We start from the raw sequence: 23,041 nt of genomic DNA on the forward strand, positions 1-23,041 counted from the left end.
ATAATTGGTTACATTCAATCAATTCGACCAATCAAAGTTATTCTTACATTTGCACCGGCGAAGCCGAAAGTGGTTGAGATGTCAGCTGAGCAAACTGAGGGTATTATTGCTTTAACACTATTTGTTATAGGAAAAATCTTCTTTGAACTAACACATTGAATGTCATATATATCTCTTATTTACAAAATAGGTCAGAAGAAAGGGAAAGGGCATGTTATTTTGTCAATTGATATTATCTAGTACTGGCATGACAACTTACACTGCTTTGGGTTTAGTTCTATAACATAAAACCACGCATTTTTATCATTTATAGGTTGAAAGTTTTTTTTTCATTCCAAAAGCAATGATCACTATAAACAAAAAATGAAAATATCTGCTGAAAACATGAAAGATAAACATAAAATGCATGGTTTTATGTTAAAGAACTACTTTGGGTTGTACAGTAGATTCCGCTAAATTGCATAGCCTATTTGCCAGTAAAAATTATGCAAATAACTGGGCTATTCTTATAACCGAAATTACGATTTTACCGGAAGTGCGAGTTCAGGTAAGACGACGATACTGTGGATCAACCAGGGATATCACTGTTCAACATTTCTGATCTGGTATTTAATTGTTATAGACCTTCTCATTGTATTGTTCTTTTATCAATAAATAATAATATATATTGTGTTTGTCTTGTTTATTGACCTTCTTTATGCTGTGTGTATTTATAAGTAAAACCACGTGTTTCTCATCTATAAATAGTCAAGTAATTTCCTGACCTTTCTACGAAAGCAAATCCCATATTTCATATTTCAGGCAGGATTCAGTGTAATATTCATCAATGTTTGCAGTTTTTGGGCTTTTGAAATGGTCTGTGTGTTTTTATTCCTCTGTTCATTGTACACTGATAGTTGTGTATTGTACGCGTCATTGACCTCGATGTATTCCTATGAAGAGTGGATAGTATGGGGCACCTTAGGGTAGTTGAATTTCATTAGACATTTTACTGAATGAATGACTTTTAATTTTCGTATGATATTTATGCCTAGTAACCCAAGCTCACTCAAAACTGTTCAGCTCATTAAAGAAAATTAAATTTACATTGATAATCATTTGTAGTCGGAAGAATTTAAATAGGGACAAAAAATACTCCAAGCCGAACCTCAAGCCGCATCATACGGTGATGTTCGGCATGTCGTCAGAAGTCATTGTTCACCTAGATGCTTGTTTATTTTAATGTAACTAGAAATCATTTATATTGTCTTTTATGTCCATGATTTTTTAATCCATTATTAACACCTCCTGATTGATGATAATCTAGTTTTTACAACAATAAATATGATTGACATATTTATGACCCGAAGGCTTAAAATAGAATTTGGGAAAACCTGTCTTTACCTGGATGAGGCAAAATTCTCTATGCAATAAACCGAAATGCACCTGCAAGGCCTATGCAAATAAGCGATTTTTTCCCTAATAGAATAATAGGAAATGGTTTTGTGCAGGAGAAAATTACCTAATAATAATAACCGAAATAAGCAATTAAGCGATATGCAATTAAGTGGAGTCGACTGTATTAAAATTTAAAGTAGTGGATTGGATTAGTAAACCACTTTCCCAGCAGCATAGTTTACATGATTCCAGCTGTATGTGTTTCTAACTCGCATTGAAAATTGGTGATCACTTCTCCACTTAACACTCATTTTTAAGGGTAATGATCAAGGGAACCAAGGACAAGGTTATAGCGGTAATCAAAAGAATGTAATCCAGGGACAAAGACCAGACATGGAAAACAGGCTTACACAACTAAGAATGTAAAGTAACTAAAATCATACATACAAAGTAACAAAAGCAAATAAGGGAATTGGGTAACACTGGTTAATGTGTCAAGAGTGGGGTGGCATGCTTACTTGGGACCTGTTTCTTCTGTGAGCTAGCACAATAAGAATTGTCTCAGGCTGTCAGGATTAGTACAAATCAGGGATCTGTTTGGTTCTGCTTATTAATCAATTGTCACACAAACACTACACATTCCTCTGAGAAATACATGATGGATGCTTTCATATTGCTGCATTTTCATGTACTACTGCAACAACCAGCAACCCTGATTTTCATTAGGATATTTTTTTTTTGCATCTGGATACCTTTTTAATTAGCTCACCTGGCCAAAGGCCATGTGAGCTATTGCCATCACTTGTAGTTTATCGTCATCGTCTGTTGCCTTTAAAAAATTTTTAAACTCTTCTCCTCTGAAACTACTTGAACATTGGAACATAAGGGTTTTTCACATATACATCCAAAACCATTAGGTTTAACATAATTTTTCAGGGTAAAAGTGTTCAGAATAATGAGTTCTATCTGTGGTCCAATTTTTGTTTAAATATATTAAGTAGGAGCTATTGTCCTGTTTCCCTTGATTACTCTTTCAATGTTTTTTGGCTACATGTATTTTTAATGTTATTACTTTCAAATATCTTTTCCTATGAAACCACTTGACCAATTTGAATCAAACTTGTATGAATTTTCCTTAGAGTATTCTGCATTGAACTGATGCGGGGATTTTTAATCTGACAAGAAACATAGCAGCTTTTACTGAAAATAGAACTTAAGGGTCAGACAGAAGTTTTTCGGATACAAATGTACATCTCAAAAACCATTAGGTTAAGCCAAATTCTGTGTTTAGCATAATAAGATCTATCCGTATTAAAATTTTGGGTTTAATCTGTTAAGCAATTATGTTGATGCCCTTTTTCAACATTTTTTGCTATTTTTAATGTTATTTGTCAGTCATGGTGAAATTCATCTGACCGTCAGACATGACCGGTACTTTTAGCTGCTGGTCCAGTAAAAGTTGTGTGATTTCTGGACCAAATGTCTGATACATTTTGTTTACACCTCAACCGGAACTTCTGGTTTAAAGATGGTGTCCGAATCAAGGCAAATTTAAATTGGATCAGAGAGATGATTTCGGTCCAGCAGATTTTGTTAGGTTGCCGGACAAAATGTTTGACAGGTTTAAAAATGATTTCACCAGGGCTGATTTCTTTAAGAAAAACCTTCTCTGACATTACTTGACCAATGGGAACCAAACTTGTTATGAATATTACTGGGGGTATCCTGCATAGAACTGATGTGTGGATATTTGATTCCTCCAAAATCTTGGCTGTTGTTACTAAAAATAGAACAAAGGGGTCAGGCAGTAGTTTTTCCACATCCATCTCCAAAAGCATTAGGTATAGCCAAATTCTTTCAATCGCTGAATTGATCCTTATTTTGAGGCCTACAAAAGTCTCCAGAGATCAAAGTTATCAGACAACTCCTTGTAAGAGTTATTGCCAGTAAAAGGTGAAAAATGATTTTTCTTTCTAGTTTTTAGCAATATCTTGTAAACTAGGATAGAAAAAAGAAACTTTCAATTGGTGAAATGTTCCTTATGAAAAATCCTACCAAAGTCTTCTTGAGTCAAAATTGTTGGACAACTCCTTGTTAAATTTATTGCCCTTGAAAGGCAAAATTTAACAAGGTAAGCAATTCAGGCTCCTGGGGTCCTCTTGTTATTATTAGGCTGATTTCTTCGTACATGTAGTAAATTCCCCGACCAATTTGTACATATTTACATTAAGTTGAACTTTTGTGATAATTTCTGAGGTCTTGGTAAATATCTAAAATTCTATTCTATATTTAAAAACAATTTTTTTTGTTGTCATACTTAAAACAAAATTTCAGATTTGAAAGCATTTGAAAGAAGATTGACTGAAGTGATTGATAAGGTGCAGCCAACAGCAAGGCTATGGAGAAGTAAGTTTATGATCTCTTTTACATTCAATATCTACATTTACATGAATATTAGATATGAATAAAATATATGTATCAAAAAACAAATATTTCAAGAACTATTTTAGACATCTGTGTACATGATTGATTAACAGGTTTGTGTTGTTTTTTTTTGCAGAATGTAAGAATTTAGGACCTAGCAGCAAATCAATACTGTGAAGAAAGTACTTATATTCGTTGGGTAATAATTTTCGTGGATTTCATTTTTGATTCAAACCATGAAACTGAATTCAAAACCAAATACGTATTTTCCATTTATTTGTACTGTGGTAAATGTCAAACCACAAATATAAGAATCCGCGAACCAATGATTTGTCTGCAATCCACGAAAATTGATATTCACGAATAAACATACAATGTACTTTCACAATATTATGTTCTTTTTAAAAATATCAAATTTAACATTCTTAATGATGTAGCAGTAATTTAATTATTATTAATATACCTATATAGCAAGAATTTTCTAAAATAAATTCAAAGTGTTAAAGGGAAATCAAGGAGCCAGAATTAGAAGCTAATAAAAAAAAAACAAATACAGGGACAACAAGTAGACATAGAAAATAGACAGAGACAACAAGTAGACACACAGAGAACATGAATTACACAAAATAACAAGAAACAAAAGTGAATGAGTAATGAGATATTTCGTGTGTAAAATACACTAGAGATGTCAGTAAAATAATAATCAAAGCATTCATGTTGTGTATGTTATTTTATGTCACTAGTGGTTTTCTGGTATTCTAGTATCTTTCATATGTCATTTTGGAAATAAATATGTGTGAAATCAGAATCAGATACTGAATAAATCTATAATATGAAAAAAACTTAAAAGGAACAAAGCATCAGAAATATTTAGGGGGTTTTACTAGAAGAATTGCTGATATTGCTCTTTTGGAAATGTCATATTTAATTTGAAAGTGATTGTTTGAACTTTTTTGGGTGATTGCAAAAGTCACACTGCTGATGCATATGATTTTTTACCCTCTTCGCTACTTTCAAATTTGAACTCAAGTTTATATCCAAAAAAATCTTTGTAGTAAATTCTATGAAGGTTGTATTGGACACCAAAACACAATTCTTTTATAAGAATTGGTGTGAGTAACAATGATTATTTTTGTATTTTTCAGTGGTACTAATCGTTATATCTGTATGCACGGCTGTTGGTGCTGGGACGTGGCTTCTTGATCCATACACAACTAAGGTTAGTTCATTTTAAAATCCATTGGTTTATGACATACCCTCTGTATATAATGAATAAGGCCTTAAAATTAACACACAGATATAATCCTGTTTAAAAACCAAATACCATCATTCATTTTTTGATAGCTTGATAGAGATGTTTTGATAATATTGGGTTAATTTGTATAATTTTTCAACCATTGATTTTTAGATCTTTATTTTTGTTTAAACTTTTTTTTATTCACTCAGAGTTTAATTTTCTTCACGAGGTCTCAGTTCTTTGTTTTACATAACATAATAAAGGAGATTCAACACTATAAGCTGAAGTTACTACATGACTGTTTTCTTTTTATTTTTTTTTTTGGAGGGGGGGGGAGAGGGGGATGAAGTACAAATAAATAGTTTAATGTTTTAAGCATGAATTTGCTTGTTGCGGCTGAATATATGAAGATGGATTAAGCTGAGCCTCACAGAGCTTCTTTTAAGATTTTCTTATTTAAATGTATGCCTTGGTTGTTTATATTGATGAGATATAAAATGTACATTGTAAGTAAAATCTTGTTCAGTGGCAGACCCAGAAAATCAAGAAAAGTTGGAGGGGCTGTCTATAGTGATTTGCAATTTATTATTTACCATCAACCGACCTTTTCAAGCATATTAAGCACCCTCCCCTTGGATCCATCAGTGGTGTAATTTCAGAAATCATTTGGTTACTGGTATGAAATAATTCATTTCAAGCTATATTTCAGAATAGCATATATCTTTATTTTTATTTGCAGGTTTCTCTGTCAACATCCCTATTAAACCACCCGTTCTTCACCGTTAGCTGTGTTATATTACTGATGTTGTTCTTATGCGGAATCCATAAAAGAGTTGTAGCACCATCCATGTATCCTTTACATAATTAATAAGTATAAAGTATCTAAATCGTCAGATTTTTTTGCTGGAAGTGTAATTTAGGTATAACTTTATATATATTTTGGTGTGTATTATACACATTTATATATTTAACACAGTGCTATTTTGAAGGTCAAAATGTGAAAAACAGTTTTTTAGACATGGATTTCAGTAGAATATTGTAAGATTGATATTTTGCACTTAATTGGTCAATTTCTTTACTTTCATGTGGTATTTTCAACAAAAATGTGAAGGAAAGAAATATTCACACTAAAACATCATGTAAATATCAGGAGATCATAAATTGGATATTTTTTTATTTGGAAGCATGATAAAATTTCCACAGGATGTATGCAATGGCTTATGAAACAAAAGTCATGAAAATCAGACATTTCCAGTTTTTGATTGTCACTCAAATTTCATGATTTTTCTATTTTAAAACATACTTTTAAGGAAGAAAATTGTTAGAAATTATCAAAATAAGTTTCAAAATACTCATTTTTAGCTGCAAAAGCATTTAATAAGGAGGGTTTGGCAAAAAAAGGACTTAGTTAATTTTTGGATTTTAGTTGTTTCATTTTAATCTCTAACTGTGTTTTATTAGAAGGAAATATTGTACAACCCTTGTCTGAAACATGTTATTAAGTTAAGACATTAAAACATGATTTAAAGAAAATATCATTTAAAATTCAATACTTAAAAAAAATATTTGATGATTAGAAAGACTTTCTGTAAGTAACATTTCACGTCCTGTTTGTTTGTTTACATTGTGCTATTTCTTTTCTCTCTTATGAAAATCTTTCATTTTGTGACCAATTTTCATATATTGATGCACTACACCCTCATGCTCTGGATAGGATTTTTATGTCTCTGCATTATACACATCAAAAGACAGTATTTCTGTGTTTTCATGCAGGTATTCAAAGAGTTGTCAAGGGAACCAAGATTCTAGCAGAAATCAAAAGACCAGACATGGAAATTAATGGTGGTCAGAGGTCCAAATCCTCAATTTCTGACCTAGGACTTTAGAAATTAAATTTAAATAGGTTCTGTACCTTCAAACCCTTTACCTGATACTTTATTGTGGTCTTTTGAGTTTATTGAAACTTGCTCTACCCTGGAGTGTACATTTGGACCCTGTGTGAGGAATTACTTGCTATACTTGTTTAAGATTTTCTTTGTTTTCATGATCTCTATCTGACTTACTAGTAAACAGGTGTAATTGTCACAACAGTTTTTCATATGTTTTCCAAATGTTCATGACTGAAGAATTAGATCATGAAGATGTACGTGACAATATCAAATACTGTCAAAACCAAACCGCTTTTAGGAGAGATGTGTTCGGTTAAGGCATGTATTGAAACTGATATAAAAGGACATCAGAAGGTATGTACCTGTAGGAATGTTGGTTTATTCAATGTTTGGATTAGAATGGTTTCACTGTAGTAAACATGTTTTTCATATGATCTTATATGTAAATAGCATTTCTATGTGTTACAGTGTACAAGATTTAAAAGTTTTCCATACCATTCCCCTATGGTTTTCTCTGCACTAGCAACTCATTTAATTCTAGGTTATTTTTTTTTATCACTAACAGAACATTATTGTAGATTAGTATTGTAAAATGAAATTTCACTTGAAGTGACACTTATATCTTTTCTGGTCTGTAAACTGCTATCTCAACTCGCAGATATATATTATATAAATATTTAGTGAACAGACAACATCTTGATAGCTTTTTTTTTTACAATAATAAGGTTTTAATAAATATAATAGCTTTCACAATGGTTTGCAGAAACAAATTACTTTCTTAACTTGAACAGTATAGCATCTAGATGTAGACAAGTTTTAGCAGATTTCAACATGTCTTGTGATGATGTAAGTTTACTTTGATTGTTATTTCAGGTCTTATTTAGGTTGTATGCTTTCTGTACAATACAATAAATATACATTTTCTTTCATTACTTTCAATTTGATGCAATACACCAAGGCTTTCATTATCTTTCAGTGAACAGGTTTGATAGAGAAAATAGACTGTCTACACCTTCAAAATGTATCAAAGGGGGAATGGGACCCATTGTGATTTGAACCATCCATTTCCACTTTTTGAACTGTCTACATTTTGACAGTAGCCGTTTCTTAATGAAACCTCTGATACACATTAATTACTTTAGTCATTGAATAAAAGTCCGTTATGGGGACAAGATGTCAGTAACTTCCTTTTTATGTAGTTGCTTAAAAAACAAAATTGTTACGGGGACAAAGTGTCAATAACTTCCTATATATGTAGATGCTTAGAAACAAAGACTGTTACAGGGAAGAAGTGTCAGTTAGTTCCTGTATATGTAGTTGCTTAGAAACAAAGACCGTTACAGGGACGAAGTGTCAGTAACTTCCTATATATGTAGATGCTTAGAAACAAAGACCGTTACAGGGACGAAGTGTCAGCAACTTCCTGTATATGTAGATGCTTGGAAACAGACTATTATGGGGCTGAAGCGTCAGTAAATTCCTGTATATGTTTTGTTTGTTGGGGTTTAACATCCGAGCAGCAATATTTCAGCTATATTCAGGCGATGAACATGAAATTGATGACAAAATGAACATGAAATGATGATGAAATGAAAAAGGGATGGGACACAAGGACAATGGGATCGACAAATTTTGATTGCCATTGGAAATGGGGAGAGGTGGGTATAGTCGGGCAATTTAGCTTCCCGTGGCGGAGCCCTATGGTTCTTACTCCGGGAGAATACCACAGCAGGGTTCTTTAACATGTGAGGAACGTGGCATCTCTCCCAACACGGTGCACACTATGGTTTGCGGTCAGGTTTTCCATATGATAGCCTGACAACCCCAGCATGTAACACGCCAGGGGTACCCCATTCAACCACCTGGGGCACACATCCCAGTTGCTCTGTGGGCAGAGCGCCCTAGCCCCCGGCTAAGGTTCTGGGCACTATTTAGTCGCCTTATACGACAAGCTTAGCGCTGCTGCAGGCCTATTCTTTTACCACCCGAACCTGCACAGGGACCTGTATATGTAAATGCTTAGAAACAAAGACTATTATTGGGACGAAGTGTCAGTAACTTCCTATATATGTAGATGCTATGAAATGTGAATGGTTCAAAATGATTCTTGCAGAAGTGATGTTTGTCAGATATGATGTATGTATATTGGAAGTGATTGAATGAACTTTTAATGCAGATGCACTGCAAGTGTTATAGGAAATCTCACATATTCCCTTTATGTCTAAACATTAGCGACACAACAACAAAGCAGTGCATTACTAACCAGGTCAAGTGTTATTCCAGCCCTCAAAGTGTGTACATTGTCTTGATGGTTGAAATTTTCGTGGTAACATGTTTTCTACACCTCCTTTGCGGAGAGTTTCTTTCACTTCACTTTCAGTGAGATATCTAAGCCAGCACTCCACAGTTTAGTTTAGTTTCACACTTTTGGCTAGGGATGAAAAATGACATAAATGGAAACCGGTGGTTGCTATAGTGATTAAAAATGAAGAATCTATTGTTGATAAAACATTTTCTGAAAAAAGGGGACTTTTAAAAGTATTGTGCAATGTTTTATATATTTTCAATGTTGAAGGGGCTTTTTTTCAATGACAATTTGACTTCATTGTGAAAGTGAAAGTAAGTCAATTTTTTACCATGCTAAATTTAATAAGTGGATTACAAAGTGAAATAGCTCAAAATCTAACCGGCGATGCCCATATGAGGAAGGGGTTTTTGAAGGGAAAAGTTTGAACAGTTTCAGGGATTGAAATAAAAATTTCAGATATTTTGCGGGAAATTTGATATTTTTAAACCTGATTTTATGAACTTTTTTTGCAAATTTTCGCATATTTTTGCATGGTTTCTATGGTAACCCTATATGCTGTGGGTAATTTTTTCCCAGAAAATTTTTACTGCATCCTGATGACCTTGGCTTGAGCTATTTCTAGACATATAGATTTACAGATGCTTGACAATTTTTTAAAGTGATAAATGTTACAAAGCATCAGATTACAAGACCAAAATTAGGCAGTTCTACAATACTGTGGAGTGCTGGCTAAATGTAGGAACATTTGACTTGCTAACTGACAAATACGACAGATAAAGATTGGGGAAAAAAAAGAATATTTTTCAGTAATTCTGAGTACCAATACACCATAAATTTGAAACTAATGTTCAGTTTGGTATTTGCCCAGCAGGTCACTTCCTGTCAAAGTGGTTTTAAGGTTGTAGGTTAAATTCCTATAGACCACTCTTTTGACTGTCTTCTTTAAAATATATTTCATGATGTGCTACACATGGTGATTCATATCTTTCTCATTTAGATATTTATTTTAGCTATGTTTCTTTATGGCTTTTTTAAGTCTTTATGACCCACAATAATACATTGTAAACCTTTATAAGTGTGTGTGGGCATCTGTGCAAATGATCATAATGCCATGTAAGGAAAGGGTCCATTGACAAATAACTTTTATTTTTAATTTCAGACTGGTAAACTGATATTGAAACCAAGGCCTTCGTTATGACGTGAGCATGTCGTAGAGCTTCGACTGGACGTAGAAGTATGAAGCATCTGTGATATTAAGCACCATTCCTGGTCCACTGACTGTTGCAATGTAAATTTGAGGTATAATGATGATGAATTGATGCTTGTTATTAGTGGCTACAAGATGATACCTCCCATTTGGCAGTTTTTGTGTATGTTATCAGTGAGAAAGTCATGTGTTAGTTGTTTTGTAGATCTTGGTGAACTTTTCGAGAGCATGCCATTTAGTCTGAGGTGTACTGTTGAAGGTTAGATGCTTTCAGGATATACACAAGAATGTCTTTGTCTATCTGTCTGTCCACATATCTTGTTATACTCCCACAAAGTTTGGGAGGGTATATATGAATCACCCCATCTGTCCATATTTCATTATTCTCTTGTTATTCATTCTATATCCACTTTTTGAACTTTTACATTTTTAAAAATACAAGATTACAAATAACTTCTTAGTATTTATTAGATTTGATCTTGCCTGAATCTTATTATGGTTAGTATCGTCTTCAGAATTATTCTTTTTACTTTATATTCCAGTCTATCCCTTGAATTAGAGCCATCAACCAAAAATTTTACCTCATTTCCTTCATACTTTGTTACTGTATAAACTCTCAATATATTGCTCTGTCTACAACTAATGTAAATTTTGACAGTTTTTTTTTTTATTTTCTTATATGCCGTTCTTTTGTCGAACTTTATATGATATCTCGCTGTATGGCCCTCCACAGCATGTACAATAACTGCATTGATTCATTTTGATAATTTTTTACTCAATATAACAAGAATGGAAATGGTGAATATGTCAAGACAACCTGCATGGGTCTTCTATGAACCATGAGGAGATCCTTACACCACAGGGCAGGCAGCACCAAAACAACACTATACATTTTTCATTGTTTTCTATTTTATGGGACTTTTGATCACTCAAACTCGGGACGGTGTATCATGTACTTTAACGATGCTGTTAATTTAACTGAATGACAAGGCACCAGCCATTTTTATTAGCTAGGGAGCTTGAGATATTTGGTTAGCAAGAAAATTTGCACAAGCAGGAAAAAAAATTTTATCAGCAGAGCCAGGCCTGAGTGCCTCAAAACTTCAAAAATACCTAAGTCTGAGAATATTCTTGACTTCAATGGTAGCTCCAAACAAAGCCCTTGAAAGTGATGTTGTCACAAACAGTCAAGAATCTTCACAGACAGAAGTAAGTTTTGGGGTTTTGGGGCTAGAGACTACATTAAGTCCCAGTCTCCCCTTGACAATAAAATGGTTGATGCACTAAGATAATTACTATAATAAACACTGACTGATTTTTTGGTACAGACTGATTGTGTCTCATGCTATTCCAATAAGAATATTTCTATGAAGGATGTCTGTATGTTGTGTCTAATGATATTGCATTGTCAAATCAAACATTATGTTCAATAAATTTTTATGTGAAGATATTTATGTATTTTATGCCTTGAATGACTCCTCAGTTTGTGCTGAAATAAAGATTCTCCTTTGGTAATGAGTGTTTATTTTATTTATCCACTGTCTATGGTAAATTTAAGAATTTCAACATGCAGACTTAAACAAGCTTGTTAAAATCTTAACTTTGCCATAGACAATGTATAAATAGTTTAAATCAAGAATAGGCAGAAGAAGAATTGGCTTCTCCCATCAAATCTGTAGAAAACTTGGAAAATGTAAAATGACAGAAAACTTCACAGAGAAATTTAATACTTTCCATACTATATAGTCTTAAAATTTGTTTGTTTTTTTATTTTTTTGGCATGAAAATTACATTTGAATGAATTTTGCTTGGAATGCTGTTATTCTTGCTATGACTTCAATACAATAACCCAGATTCACTCATTAAGAGACCAGTAATAGTTGTATTTTAGTTACCTTGACAACCTATTACATCAAATACCTGTATTCCCCATGTGAAGTCAATTTAGAATAGATGCAGTTTTATTTTGAAGTTAAATCTTAACATTAGAATGTCAAACCATAAGAAAATGTGAATAGTTAGAAAAGGTCAACTACATCCTGCGAGAATCATTAATGTTGTTAAGGAAAAGTTTACACAAAATAAAAATTATACAATGTATACTTAAATATGCATTAAAATATCTGTGAAAATTCACTGCTGGGAATAAAACATGGTTTTCTTTTTCAAATATATTTGATAAAGTAGTAATTTTAGCTACTAAATTCATCTATTTTTGTATGAGTTGAAAAACTCATTTTAGGATGGGAACATGCAGTGAACACTTTATGAGACTCTTCAATCTCTGAGAAATCAAAATCCATTTACAAAACAGGCATTGATTCGTTTGTTAAGTTTCTGTTATTAAGTGGAGAAACTTGGAAATTGAATATCATTCCTTCTGTTTCAGAAAGCTTATTAATCAAGTTTATGGCATACTGTGATGAATTGAAACAGTTGAAACATTCAAACTATTCAACTTTATCTCTTGGGCATTCAGTTTTACTATCTGAAACAAACTGGCATTAATCCTTTAAAGAAATATGGAGAAAAACTTGAAGGTTTAAAGTCTATCTCTAATGGGCTTAAAAGAAAACAAGAGCCTACTATGAAACGGACCAGGTTACTTATTACTATGACAATTTTAATGCAAAAATGTCTTTTGCTTCAAACAGGTGTATTTGGTCATTTTAATAGCACTATGTTAACAGCTGCATGTGTGGCAGCCTTTTTTGGGTTTCTACGATGTGGTAAATTTACTGTTTCAACTCAGTTCGACCCAGAGGTCAATTTGTGCCAAGATGATGTACAAATAACAGAAAAATGTGTTTTTATAAGACTTAAACAGTCTAAAATTGATCCTTTCAGACAAGGTATAACTATCCCTTTGTTTAGTACAAGGCACACCGTTTGTCCAGTCAGGGCAATGGCAAGTTACCATATATTAAAGCAATCCATTGTATGTACTAATGATGCATTTTTTGTTACCTCAGAGGGTCTTCCTTTAATTAGACAGATTTTCATATTTCATATTAAAAGCCTTATGTCCAAATTCCGTTTCAATAGTGAACTTTATAATGGTCATTCTTTTAGAATTGGGGCTGCTACATCAGCTCATGAAGCAAGGTTATTTAATCCAAACCTTGGGTAGGTGGTCCTCTGATTGTTACACTAGATACATTCATACTTCAAGTAGAATAATTCAACAGGCTCAAAGACAGTTTGCTTTTACTAACTAAAAAATTATACTGACAACAAAGGATTCCCTTACTTGGGGCTACAGTTGTTTCACATCTGTATTTGGCCATTTCATTCAAATATATGCTAATATTTATATGTAATCCCCCCCCCCAAAAAAAAGTTCTTTCTTAATGATTTTATGGTATAAGGGGGATAACTCTAGAAGTTCATTATTTTCTGTAAACTCTAAAAGTTTATTATGTTTCCAAGTGAGCAGCTGTCAGTCTCCAGGTTTTCCAAATTAGTATTGATAGAATAAGACTTTATTGTAACATGTGTTGTACTGTCTAACGTATGTTAATAAACTTTAGTTTAGTGATTTTATTATTTTTGTTTAATTAAATTGAAAATTTAATTCGGAATGGTATGTTGATAAGTCTAGTTTGTTTACCCAGTATATCTCCATCCAACTATTGTGGTACTTAGTACAAATTCATATACACATACATGAATCTGTTTTAATTACTTAAAGCAATTTTTTAGATTAACATACATGTATTGCAAGCGATCTTACTTTAACAATCAACAAGAAATGTACATGCATTTAGACTCAAAGATAAATACTTTCTTACATGTATTAATTTCTTAACTTACTTAAAACTTACTACATGTATTATCAAGGACTTAGGAGATGCACAATAAATTCATTTTAGGATGGGAACACTTTGTGTAATAGTTTGGTCAATTTAAAAAGATGGAATGATGGTCTACTAATGGTTCTTGTTTGAGCAACTATTGACTGCCATGAATTGGATCTGAAAATTTTCCCCATTCATCCTTTTTTTATGAATCTATAGATGCAAGAAGTGTGTTAAAATAGCACTGGCATCTCAAGTCCTACAACCCTAAAAATGAAAGCTGAAGAGGTCAACCTCTCTTCAATACACACATTTTTCATAACACATTATTTTCTTTAGATAACGTTATAGTGAGTAAGAACATTATTGGCATCAGTGTACCCTTATATGTCAATTAAATGATAGTCTTGTGATTGGATATATGACTAAAGTGGCTCTATTTAATAAAGGAATCACTCGGATAAAATATGCATTTTAGGTACATGTGTACTTGTAAGATCTATTTCATATTTTTGTTGACAGAATCTGGTGACCATTAATTATAAAGCTTTGATTTAAAAGACTGGATTTTAAGCTGCGGCTTATCATATCTGATGTGTATGTTGCCAAATAGGTAGACTTAATTATTCCAATTCACTGAAGGACTAGGGAGTAAACTGTTCCTCAGTACCGTCATCTGTCTGTCTGAAATAGATTTTTGTAGCATTTTTTCACAGGAGTATTCATAAAAAATAGCTAACTTGTTGGGGAAACCAAATGAACAGCCTGGTGGACGGGGAAACCAAGTCTATGGCCCAGTAGACAGGGCAAACCCAACCAACAAAATAGCAGACAAGGAAAACCAAACCAAACAAACGGTCTAGCAGACACTGGAAACCAAGAGTCTAGCTGACACCGAAAACCTAAGAAACAGTCTAGCTGTCACTTCAAACCAAATAAAAAATCTAGCCGACACTATAAAAGTTACCCAACAGCCTAACAAACAGTCTTGCTGGCACTGAAAACCTAATCAACAGTCCAGCTGACACTTAAAGCACAACTAACAGTCTAGCTGACACTTAAAACAAAACCAAAGTGTCTAGCTGACACTGAAAACCAAACAAACAGTCTAGCTGACACTTAATACCAAACAGAGAGTCTAGCCGACACTAAAAACCTAAGCAACAGTCCAGCCGACACCGAAAACCTAACCAATAGTCTAGCAGTTGCTTAAAACCAAACAACAGTCTAGCCGACACTGAAAAACTTGCTCAACAGTCTAGCAGACACTGAAGACCTAACAAACAGACGAACTGACACTTAAAACCTAAGTCTAGCAGACTGTGAAAAACTTAACCAACAGTAAGGTAGACAGAGTGAAAAACCAGGTCCATGACCTAATATTAGACCGTGGAAGTCCAAACCAATATCCTAACTGACAATGCAATTAATGATGAGCAGAATGTTGAACTCTGAAAGCTGAAAGTATGCCTTTTTAATTTTTTTTCTATCTTTTTTTTTACATTGTACTAAGAAGAAGCACTTACAAAATATACATACTTCTCATAAAAATGCATGTGGTATGTATGCACAACTACATATAAAGGACATGCTTTTTTGTTTTGCTTGTGTGGTTTTTATTCCATTGGTATGGCTATATAAATGGGTATGTAATGGAGCACACTCAGAATAGATGTGGGAAGGCTCGTGAACCAAGAAATCCTTTTTACTAGGTCTATGGTAAATTGTTTAACTAAGAGGCTCCAGAACCAAGAAATCCTTTTTACTTGACCTATGGTAAATTGTTTAACTAAGAGGCTTTAGAACCTAGAAATCCTTTTTACTTGGCCTATGGTAAATTATTTACTGAGAACAACAATGATAGCAATATGTGACATTTATTATAACATTGACTAGAGAGAAAATAAGAGTTATTGCACATCTCAGTAATAAGGAGAAATTCAATTCATTACATAATATAAAATAGAAATAAAAACAAAGCAGAAATTGGGTGTCATGTAGCATTTTGTTCTCTTTTCATACAACATCACAAAATCTTGAATTTTAAACATAATCTATTTATATATATATATATATATTTTTGTACGTCTGCAAAAACACGTAGATATAGATATTTGATGTATATAATGTAATATATAATTTCAAATTCATTAAATGACATGTTTAAAAATGATTTGAGTTCTTCTTAGAATGAAGTATTCATTTATGCAACATGAACAATGAAGTGTTCATTTCTGCAAGTTTAAGCTTGGTGGGTTTGACTTTTGGGTGTCATTACATTGTTTTTTTAAACAAATACGACAACTTTAGTAATTGGTTTTTATCCACATTATAAAGGGTAGAGAGTAAGTTGATGGATTAATTAATACCAAACCCAACCATGTTAAATTACAGATGTTATTTATGTGATTAATATGTTGAAGAAATTTCATAAAACAGTTAAGAGGTCCTAACATGAAATATTCTTTAGGGTTGTGACATTATGATATTTTCAATAGATGGGTTTTATAACATCATCCTAAGATTATTATTACTAACAAAGAACAGTTTATTTAAGGAGGTAGGCTAGGGTAAGGAACTTAACTCTTGAAATCAGTGATGTGTTTGTATCATATTCAATTTCAACAGAGCTTATCAAGCTTTCATTTGAAAAAGAATGAAATCAATCCAAGTTACCTTGATGCTTAGAAGAAATTGAAGTAAAATGCTTTACACAAACTTTCCAATGATTTGTAAGAGTTATGTCCCTTACCCTAGGTCTACATCTTTAATAAGCAATGTTTTCAGAGCATAAGATAAAGAGAGGAGAATAGAAATCATTAAAGTCCATTGGTCAGTCAAAAAAAGTGGCACTTACAAAAATGGATTAACTACGCCACACTAGTCAAACAGTTACCATGGAAACAAAGAAATGACCGATAAACAGCTTAAAACTTAATGAAAATCATCAATACAAAATATACGATATGTTAACGAAAATCATTTGCCTAATATAAATAAAAAAATCTTAACTAAAAACTCTGTCTAAAAATAGTAGGCATCAAAAATTGTTATGATTCGTCCTAATACATGAATATGTATATATATTTATATAAATAAAAAAAACAAACAAACAAACGAAGTGCTACCATGACATTTATTTGTGGATTTCAGAACAACAGCATAGTTTATATTTAGAACAATACAAGTCAAGATTACATCAAAGTTTAATTAGAATATGTCTTAGAGAAATGAGTCCTCGAAAAAATTTACTCAATATTTAAATGATGCATGTTTAATCAACTTTTTTCAGATGACAATTTTATCGTCTTAAATCTTCGTCAGGGTAAACTAAGCTTTTTAAGTGTGAGGAAAGGGAGATATTTTCCCATTTTTGAGGGGAAAAAAATGAAAAACATGTTTTTTGATATTTTGTGTCCTGGAGTTTTGTGTAAACCAGGTCACTTAAAGTTAATTCTGTTTTGATTGAAGATGGTAATAAATTGGCTGAGCACACACAGAATGAACAATAAATGACCCTAGTTCATCAAAATTCAGTCACAATTTATAGACATTGTTATGGAATTTCTGACAAGACTTCACCTACATCATATATTAATAATATCAACTATCTTGATTCATCATCTTAGCACTACAAATTTGTTTAACATGAACACTGACTTCTTTATGTATTATCTACTTATGCTTGTTTTTAGCAAGAGAAACTAGAATCCCAAATTTGTCAGAGCTCTTGTATATATTTTTCCTTATCCTTTGCAGATACATTACTTAACATTTCAATGAAGATGTGCAAAAACTACCCTGTTTAAAAAAAATAGGTAATTTTTTGTAACAGTGAGCACATTACCAACATTCAAAATTCAATGATTGCTCTTTTTATTACTACACTTAAATTTTAGCTTATATCACATGAACAATAGATCTGAGAACGTCCTAACTAACAATAGATCTGAGAACGTCCTAACAGATCTGAGAACGTCCTAACTAACAAGGAGTCAATGTATCAAACCATGCTCAACATGATTTATATCTAGTGAATGCAATACCATATTTAAGCAAAAAGCAAAATTATACATCTAAGAATATTATATGCAGATTTAGCAGTTGGAAAATTTTTCATGGTTTCCCAGCATATTTTCTACAATGAAAAGAAAAAAGTTTATCCACAAATATACACAATATCTCAAAAAATGTCATGTTTCCATAAATAGCACAAACATTCACAGAAACTAGAAAATTGGACATCAAGCATCTCAGGCACTCAGATTTCACATGCATCATGGTCACAAGTAATCTTATAAATATTCCAACAATAGTATAATACCTAATATCACACATCAATGTGTTAAATTAACTGACTACAATACATATAAATAATACTACTATTATTGTTATTAAGAAGCTGTGACTCTGTAGGGCACAACAAACAATTCTCCACCCCAACCCATTCTAATCTATACATTTAAAGATTGTTCCTATTTTTAACTGCAGTAACAACTTCAAGATTGCTTGCCCTTTACTCTTTCATTAATCTGAAGTGTCATAAATAGTACTGGTAATTACATTTTTAGGCTTTTTTATTTTAATTGAAGAATTTTTTAAAACTTTTTAAACATTTTTTGAAAGTCCCTATCAAACATTACGTAAGAATGAGGTCTATCTTATCAAGGGCTTTTATTACTGGGGTACTCCTCTGTTCTATTATGTGCAAATTTTGAACAATTTAGAGAGAAATTATTATGTGATTAAAAGGAAATCAACATTTTTAGAAAGAAAAAACCCTTGCAAATTTACCACAAATATCTTTCCAGACTGGTCCTATAATCATAAGTCCATCAATTGAACTTGTCCTTAGTCGCCATAAAAAGGTTTTGTCGTTTGACAAATCAACAAGATTATTTGTGTAATTCAATTTACATGCTGGAAAAGATGTCTAAACTTGGAACAGTATTGACTTTAGCGGCTGTTTTATTCATGAGAATCTATGTTTACCTATATTTTACACATATAAATTCATTTTCATAAGCTACATCATAGGTTAGTTTAAACATGATCTAAATTAAAAACAAAAATGGAATTGATAAAAAAAATCCCTTCACTGTCTTATCTTAGAAAAAAAGAAATCTAAATTTAAAAAAAACTATTTTTTCTATTCTATTCATACCAAAAAGAAAATAGATGTAGAAAAAACCAGTACCAGTAACTGAAATATTAACAAACTGAAGTATAGACCAGGTCAATGTACATTCATTAAACAAAAGCCACTTTGCTTTGAGTGATATTCAAGTTTTTGTTAGCCAGTGTTTATGTAACATATTCTGGTTTTAATTTAAAAAAAAAACAGAAACAATAATGAAGTATCACTCAAGCTAAAAGTCATGCAAAATGTGATACATGGTTGGAAAGCCTACATATATTTATTTTTGAAATTTTGTTTAAATGTGAACTTTCATAGAACCCAAGTTCGTATGAGATATAAATTATATAGAATGTACTGTAGAATTCAGAATAAGGGAGACAATCTGTAAATGACAATAAAATACAGTAGAAACCTTAAGATTTTCAATGTGAATTATCTCCTAAGAGCAGACAGATAGATTATATATTTCATCATATAGACCTATACAGCAACTTAATAACAAAAATAAAAATGTGTAGCCTTTTTTGGGTGTATCACACAACAGAATTTGCATGATTCTTACAAAGACTGATACTTAGGTTTCAAACACAGTAGAATTAAAGTGTAACATACAGTCTTAACTAATATAAAACTAAATTTTGGCATGGTTAAAAATACACACGAAAAGTACTTTTTACAAGTACAAACAAGACACATCAGTCTAGAATTTAAAAAAGATACTAAAATGAAAAGATAACAAAGAATTAAAAAAAAACAAAAACTAAATTACGAGTGTTAAATGAGCTTAAATTAACACTGACACAGATCCTGAAATTTTGGAAACAGCAGTCTTGTAATGCTAGAGGTTATTTCTTGACCTGATGCAAGCGTATGACAATACTTTTATTTGATTTCTTGTTAACTGTGTTTAGATAAGCATTATAAATTTTCATGATTAGTAAACAACAAGATTTATCATTACATTTCTTGAGACAGTGAAAAGTCAAAATCTTATATTTCCTCTTTTTCAATCAATTCACTATTAAGCTGCATAATGGTGGTCAATAATAACTTCTTCACCTATAATGTATATATTACATTTTAGCAAGCCTCAGGACCCTCAACGTCACATTTTCCAATGGCTAAAATTCCAATAATATAGCCACTAAACATCCTACATTATTCTCTCCAAAGGAAAAAGTATATAAAATATCACATAATTTTTATTTTGCCATTTAAATTCTTACCGAAGAGGTAAAGACTTATGAAAAAAAGAGAGAATAAATGCATGTTGAAAGTTAAGGTATGCATTAGAGAGAATAAATGCATGTAGAAAATTAAGGCATGCATTAATTAAATCATCAGTGGTGCCACGACAAGCATCACCTTCAATATTACAGTAAATGTTTTCTACAAATTTCAATTTTGACAGCACTACAATAATGGAATTCTATGAATTTGAGACAGAACATTTTGAGCTCAATGAAGATTTTTGTACATTATACAGATTTTCCAAGTTGCTATTCTTACTTGAAAAATAAAAGACTTTCTAGAGCTCTATTGACAAGCACAAGCAGTCCATATTGGACGTGTGTATATATATACATATATATATATACATCCAAATTCATAGATTTCTGAATCCGGCAAAAATGAAAGTGATTTGTTGAATAACATTAAGTCACATAGAAGTCATGTTTTCTGAATTAGTAAGATTAGAGTGGTATCTGGCCGTACAACTGTCAACATAAAAAGGAGGATTCAGAAATCTACAAAAAATAGTAAAGGGGATTTCCCCATAATTAGCATATTCTATAATTATCACATCAAAATACAGATCACTTTATAATTAGGTAGTACAGATAATCACATCAGATGTCGAATGATGAGAAATGTGTGAAATACTAACATAAAAATGCACGGTATCATCAAGGCAAAATGAAAAGAAAAAACATTTATATCATGAAACTGTCAAATTACTGTGATTTAGCAAGTGACAACAATATAGAAATGGTTTATTTTCATATCATTCTCCATTTCATTTTCCAACCCAGTTCTACTTTCACTTTCAAAGTCAAGACCAGAAACAATCCATTTTTTCTAAAAATAGAAATTTCTAGTCCTGATTATTTAGGCTTGGCCTCAACCGTTCAGTAAACGATCTATGTGAGCAACGCCCCCATACTACAAAGTGTTAATAACATAATCACTGTGATTAAGTGATTATCTGATTCATAATTGCACAGTTATTACACATTTAATTTTTTTATTCAGATGATTACACGATTACTTCGGAACATTGCACAATGTGATTGTTTATCATGTAAAAGTTTGTAATCAGTACTAGTCAAATCTTGACAATGCACGTAGTAATACATCACATACAAACACACAACTGATCCTGGTCTAATACAGGCCACATCCACGTAGATTGTTGGCTATAATTACATCGGTAACAGCATCAAAGACAAACTGGACGTTCTGTGTATCGGTTGCACATGTTTGATGGCAATAAATTTCTTTCGTTGAACTTTTATTTTTAGCCTCAAACTGTGCCTGGATATATGCAGCTGCCTCCTCATATGTTTGATTACCTAAAAAAATAAAACAATCATCAGTTTTAAAACATTCAAAAGTTCATTCATGAAATCCAAACAAGAGGTTGCATGTGCTGTCGTGACCCCAGCTCCTATAGAAGTTGATAATGGAAAACAACCAAAAACTACTTCCGCCCTATTTATATGTACCAGTAAATATAACCACATAACAAATTTGAAATCAATCCATCCATTTGAAGTTGAGATGGTGGCTATGAAATTTGGACAGAGAGATGTAATGACAGACAGATGGACAGACAAGGTGGTTCCAATATGCAACCAACTCTTTGAGTGGCAGTATAATAAATATGTGTTGTTGGTAATTCTGTCTTAAACCAACCCGTCCTATCATCTAAATGACAAAAAGTACTTACTTAACATATGTGCAAGGGTAATAACATTTACAGCACCCTTTGTGTGTGTATACATGTAGTTAAACAGCATTTTGTTGATACTACTTTACATGTATGTTTCAAAATAACTAGCAATGATAAGCTCCTGGTTTTATAACAAAAATCTCAAATTAAGATTTCTAAAAAAAAATCTGAGATTTTTCAAAGATCTCAAATTTCAATTAATCAAACTGGTTGAAATTCGTGTAATATCCCTCGTGCAGTGACATAAGTAGGTCTAATTTAACCACACTGAAGAATTATCTTTCAACAATGACTTGATTTTAATGGTATGTGACAAGTACTGTACAGTTTCTTAGTTTAAAAGTTAAACTTTGGCTATACATAGGCATACTGATCAATAATCAAAAAGGTTCTAAAGTGTTTGCAGGTTCCATATCTAAAAACAAACAAAAACAATTTAAAAAAATAATAAAATAAAAATATAAAACACTAAAATGCACTGACCATATACTTTCAAGTGATAACTGGTTATTGAATAAACATATCTTTTATTTGGGATGATGTAAACATTACTGTAAATAATAAGAGCATAGCCTTAATGACTGAAGCATAGATAATGACCAATTCACAGGCAAGGTGAAAGCTAAAATGAAAAAAAAAACTTCATATTAAAATTCATCCCTCCAAGCATATTTATATTATCATATGACCTGTCAACGAACAGACAGAC

General features: G+C 32.0%; 2 protein-coding genes and 1 pseudogene across 2 annotated transcripts in view; 2 read left to right on the forward strand and 1 right to left on the reverse strand.

Annotated features, from left to right (window-relative positions):
- Nucleotides 1-3: 3 nt before the first annotated feature.
- On the forward strand, nt 4-11,892 carry LOC148618046 (nuclear envelope phosphatase-regulatory subunit 1-like). The gene is made up of 6 exons (XM_088585889.1): nt 4-100; nt 3,712-3,783; nt 4,947-5,020; nt 5,778-5,887; nt 7,719-7,773; nt 10,395-11,892. Exons 1-6 carry the CDS (start codon nt 79-81, stop codon nt 10,431-10,433), a joined length of 372 nt encoding a protein of 123 aa, XP_088442015.1. The 5' UTR covers nt 4-78; the 3' UTR covers nt 10,434-11,892.
- Nucleotides 10,578-13,788, forward strand: LOC148618047 (uncharacterized; annotated as a pseudogene).
- Nucleotides 13,789-17,357: 3,569 nt separating this feature from the next.
- LOC148618048 (guanine nucleotide-binding protein G(o) subunit alpha) overlaps nt 17,358-23,041 on the reverse strand; it is a 36,352-nt gene continuing 30,668 nt past the window's right edge. The window contains exon 8 of the mRNA XM_088585890.1: nt 17,358-21,952. Coding sequence (XP_088442016.1) covers nt 21,765-21,952 — 188 coding nt within the window. The 3' untranslated portion in view covers nt 17,358-21,764. The remainder of the gene's footprint in view (nt 21,953-23,041) is intronic.

This window comes from Perna viridis, chromosome 5 (assembly GCF_037379345.1).
Source record: "Perna viridis isolate PV_CMFRI_1.1 ecotype Kerala chromosome 5, ASM3737934v1, whole genome shotgun sequence".
In the NCBI taxonomy this organism is placed as follows: domain Eukaryota; kingdom Metazoa; phylum Mollusca; class Bivalvia; order Mytilida; family Mytilidae; genus Perna; species Perna viridis.

Bases quoted from the DNA above. Each gene is read 5' to 3' on its own strand.
- LOC148618046 (XM_088585889.1), top strand. From the start codon at position 79: ATGTCAGCTGAGCAAACTGAGG. The intron at 5,021-5,777 runs GTTAGTTCATTT...TTTTATTTGCAG, and splicing joins TTGATCCATACACAACTAAG to GTTTCTCTGTCAACATCCCT. The intron at 5,888-7,718 runs GTATCCTTTACA...TAACTTGAACAG, and splicing joins AGAGTTGTAGCACCATCCAT to TATAGCATCTAGATGTAGAC.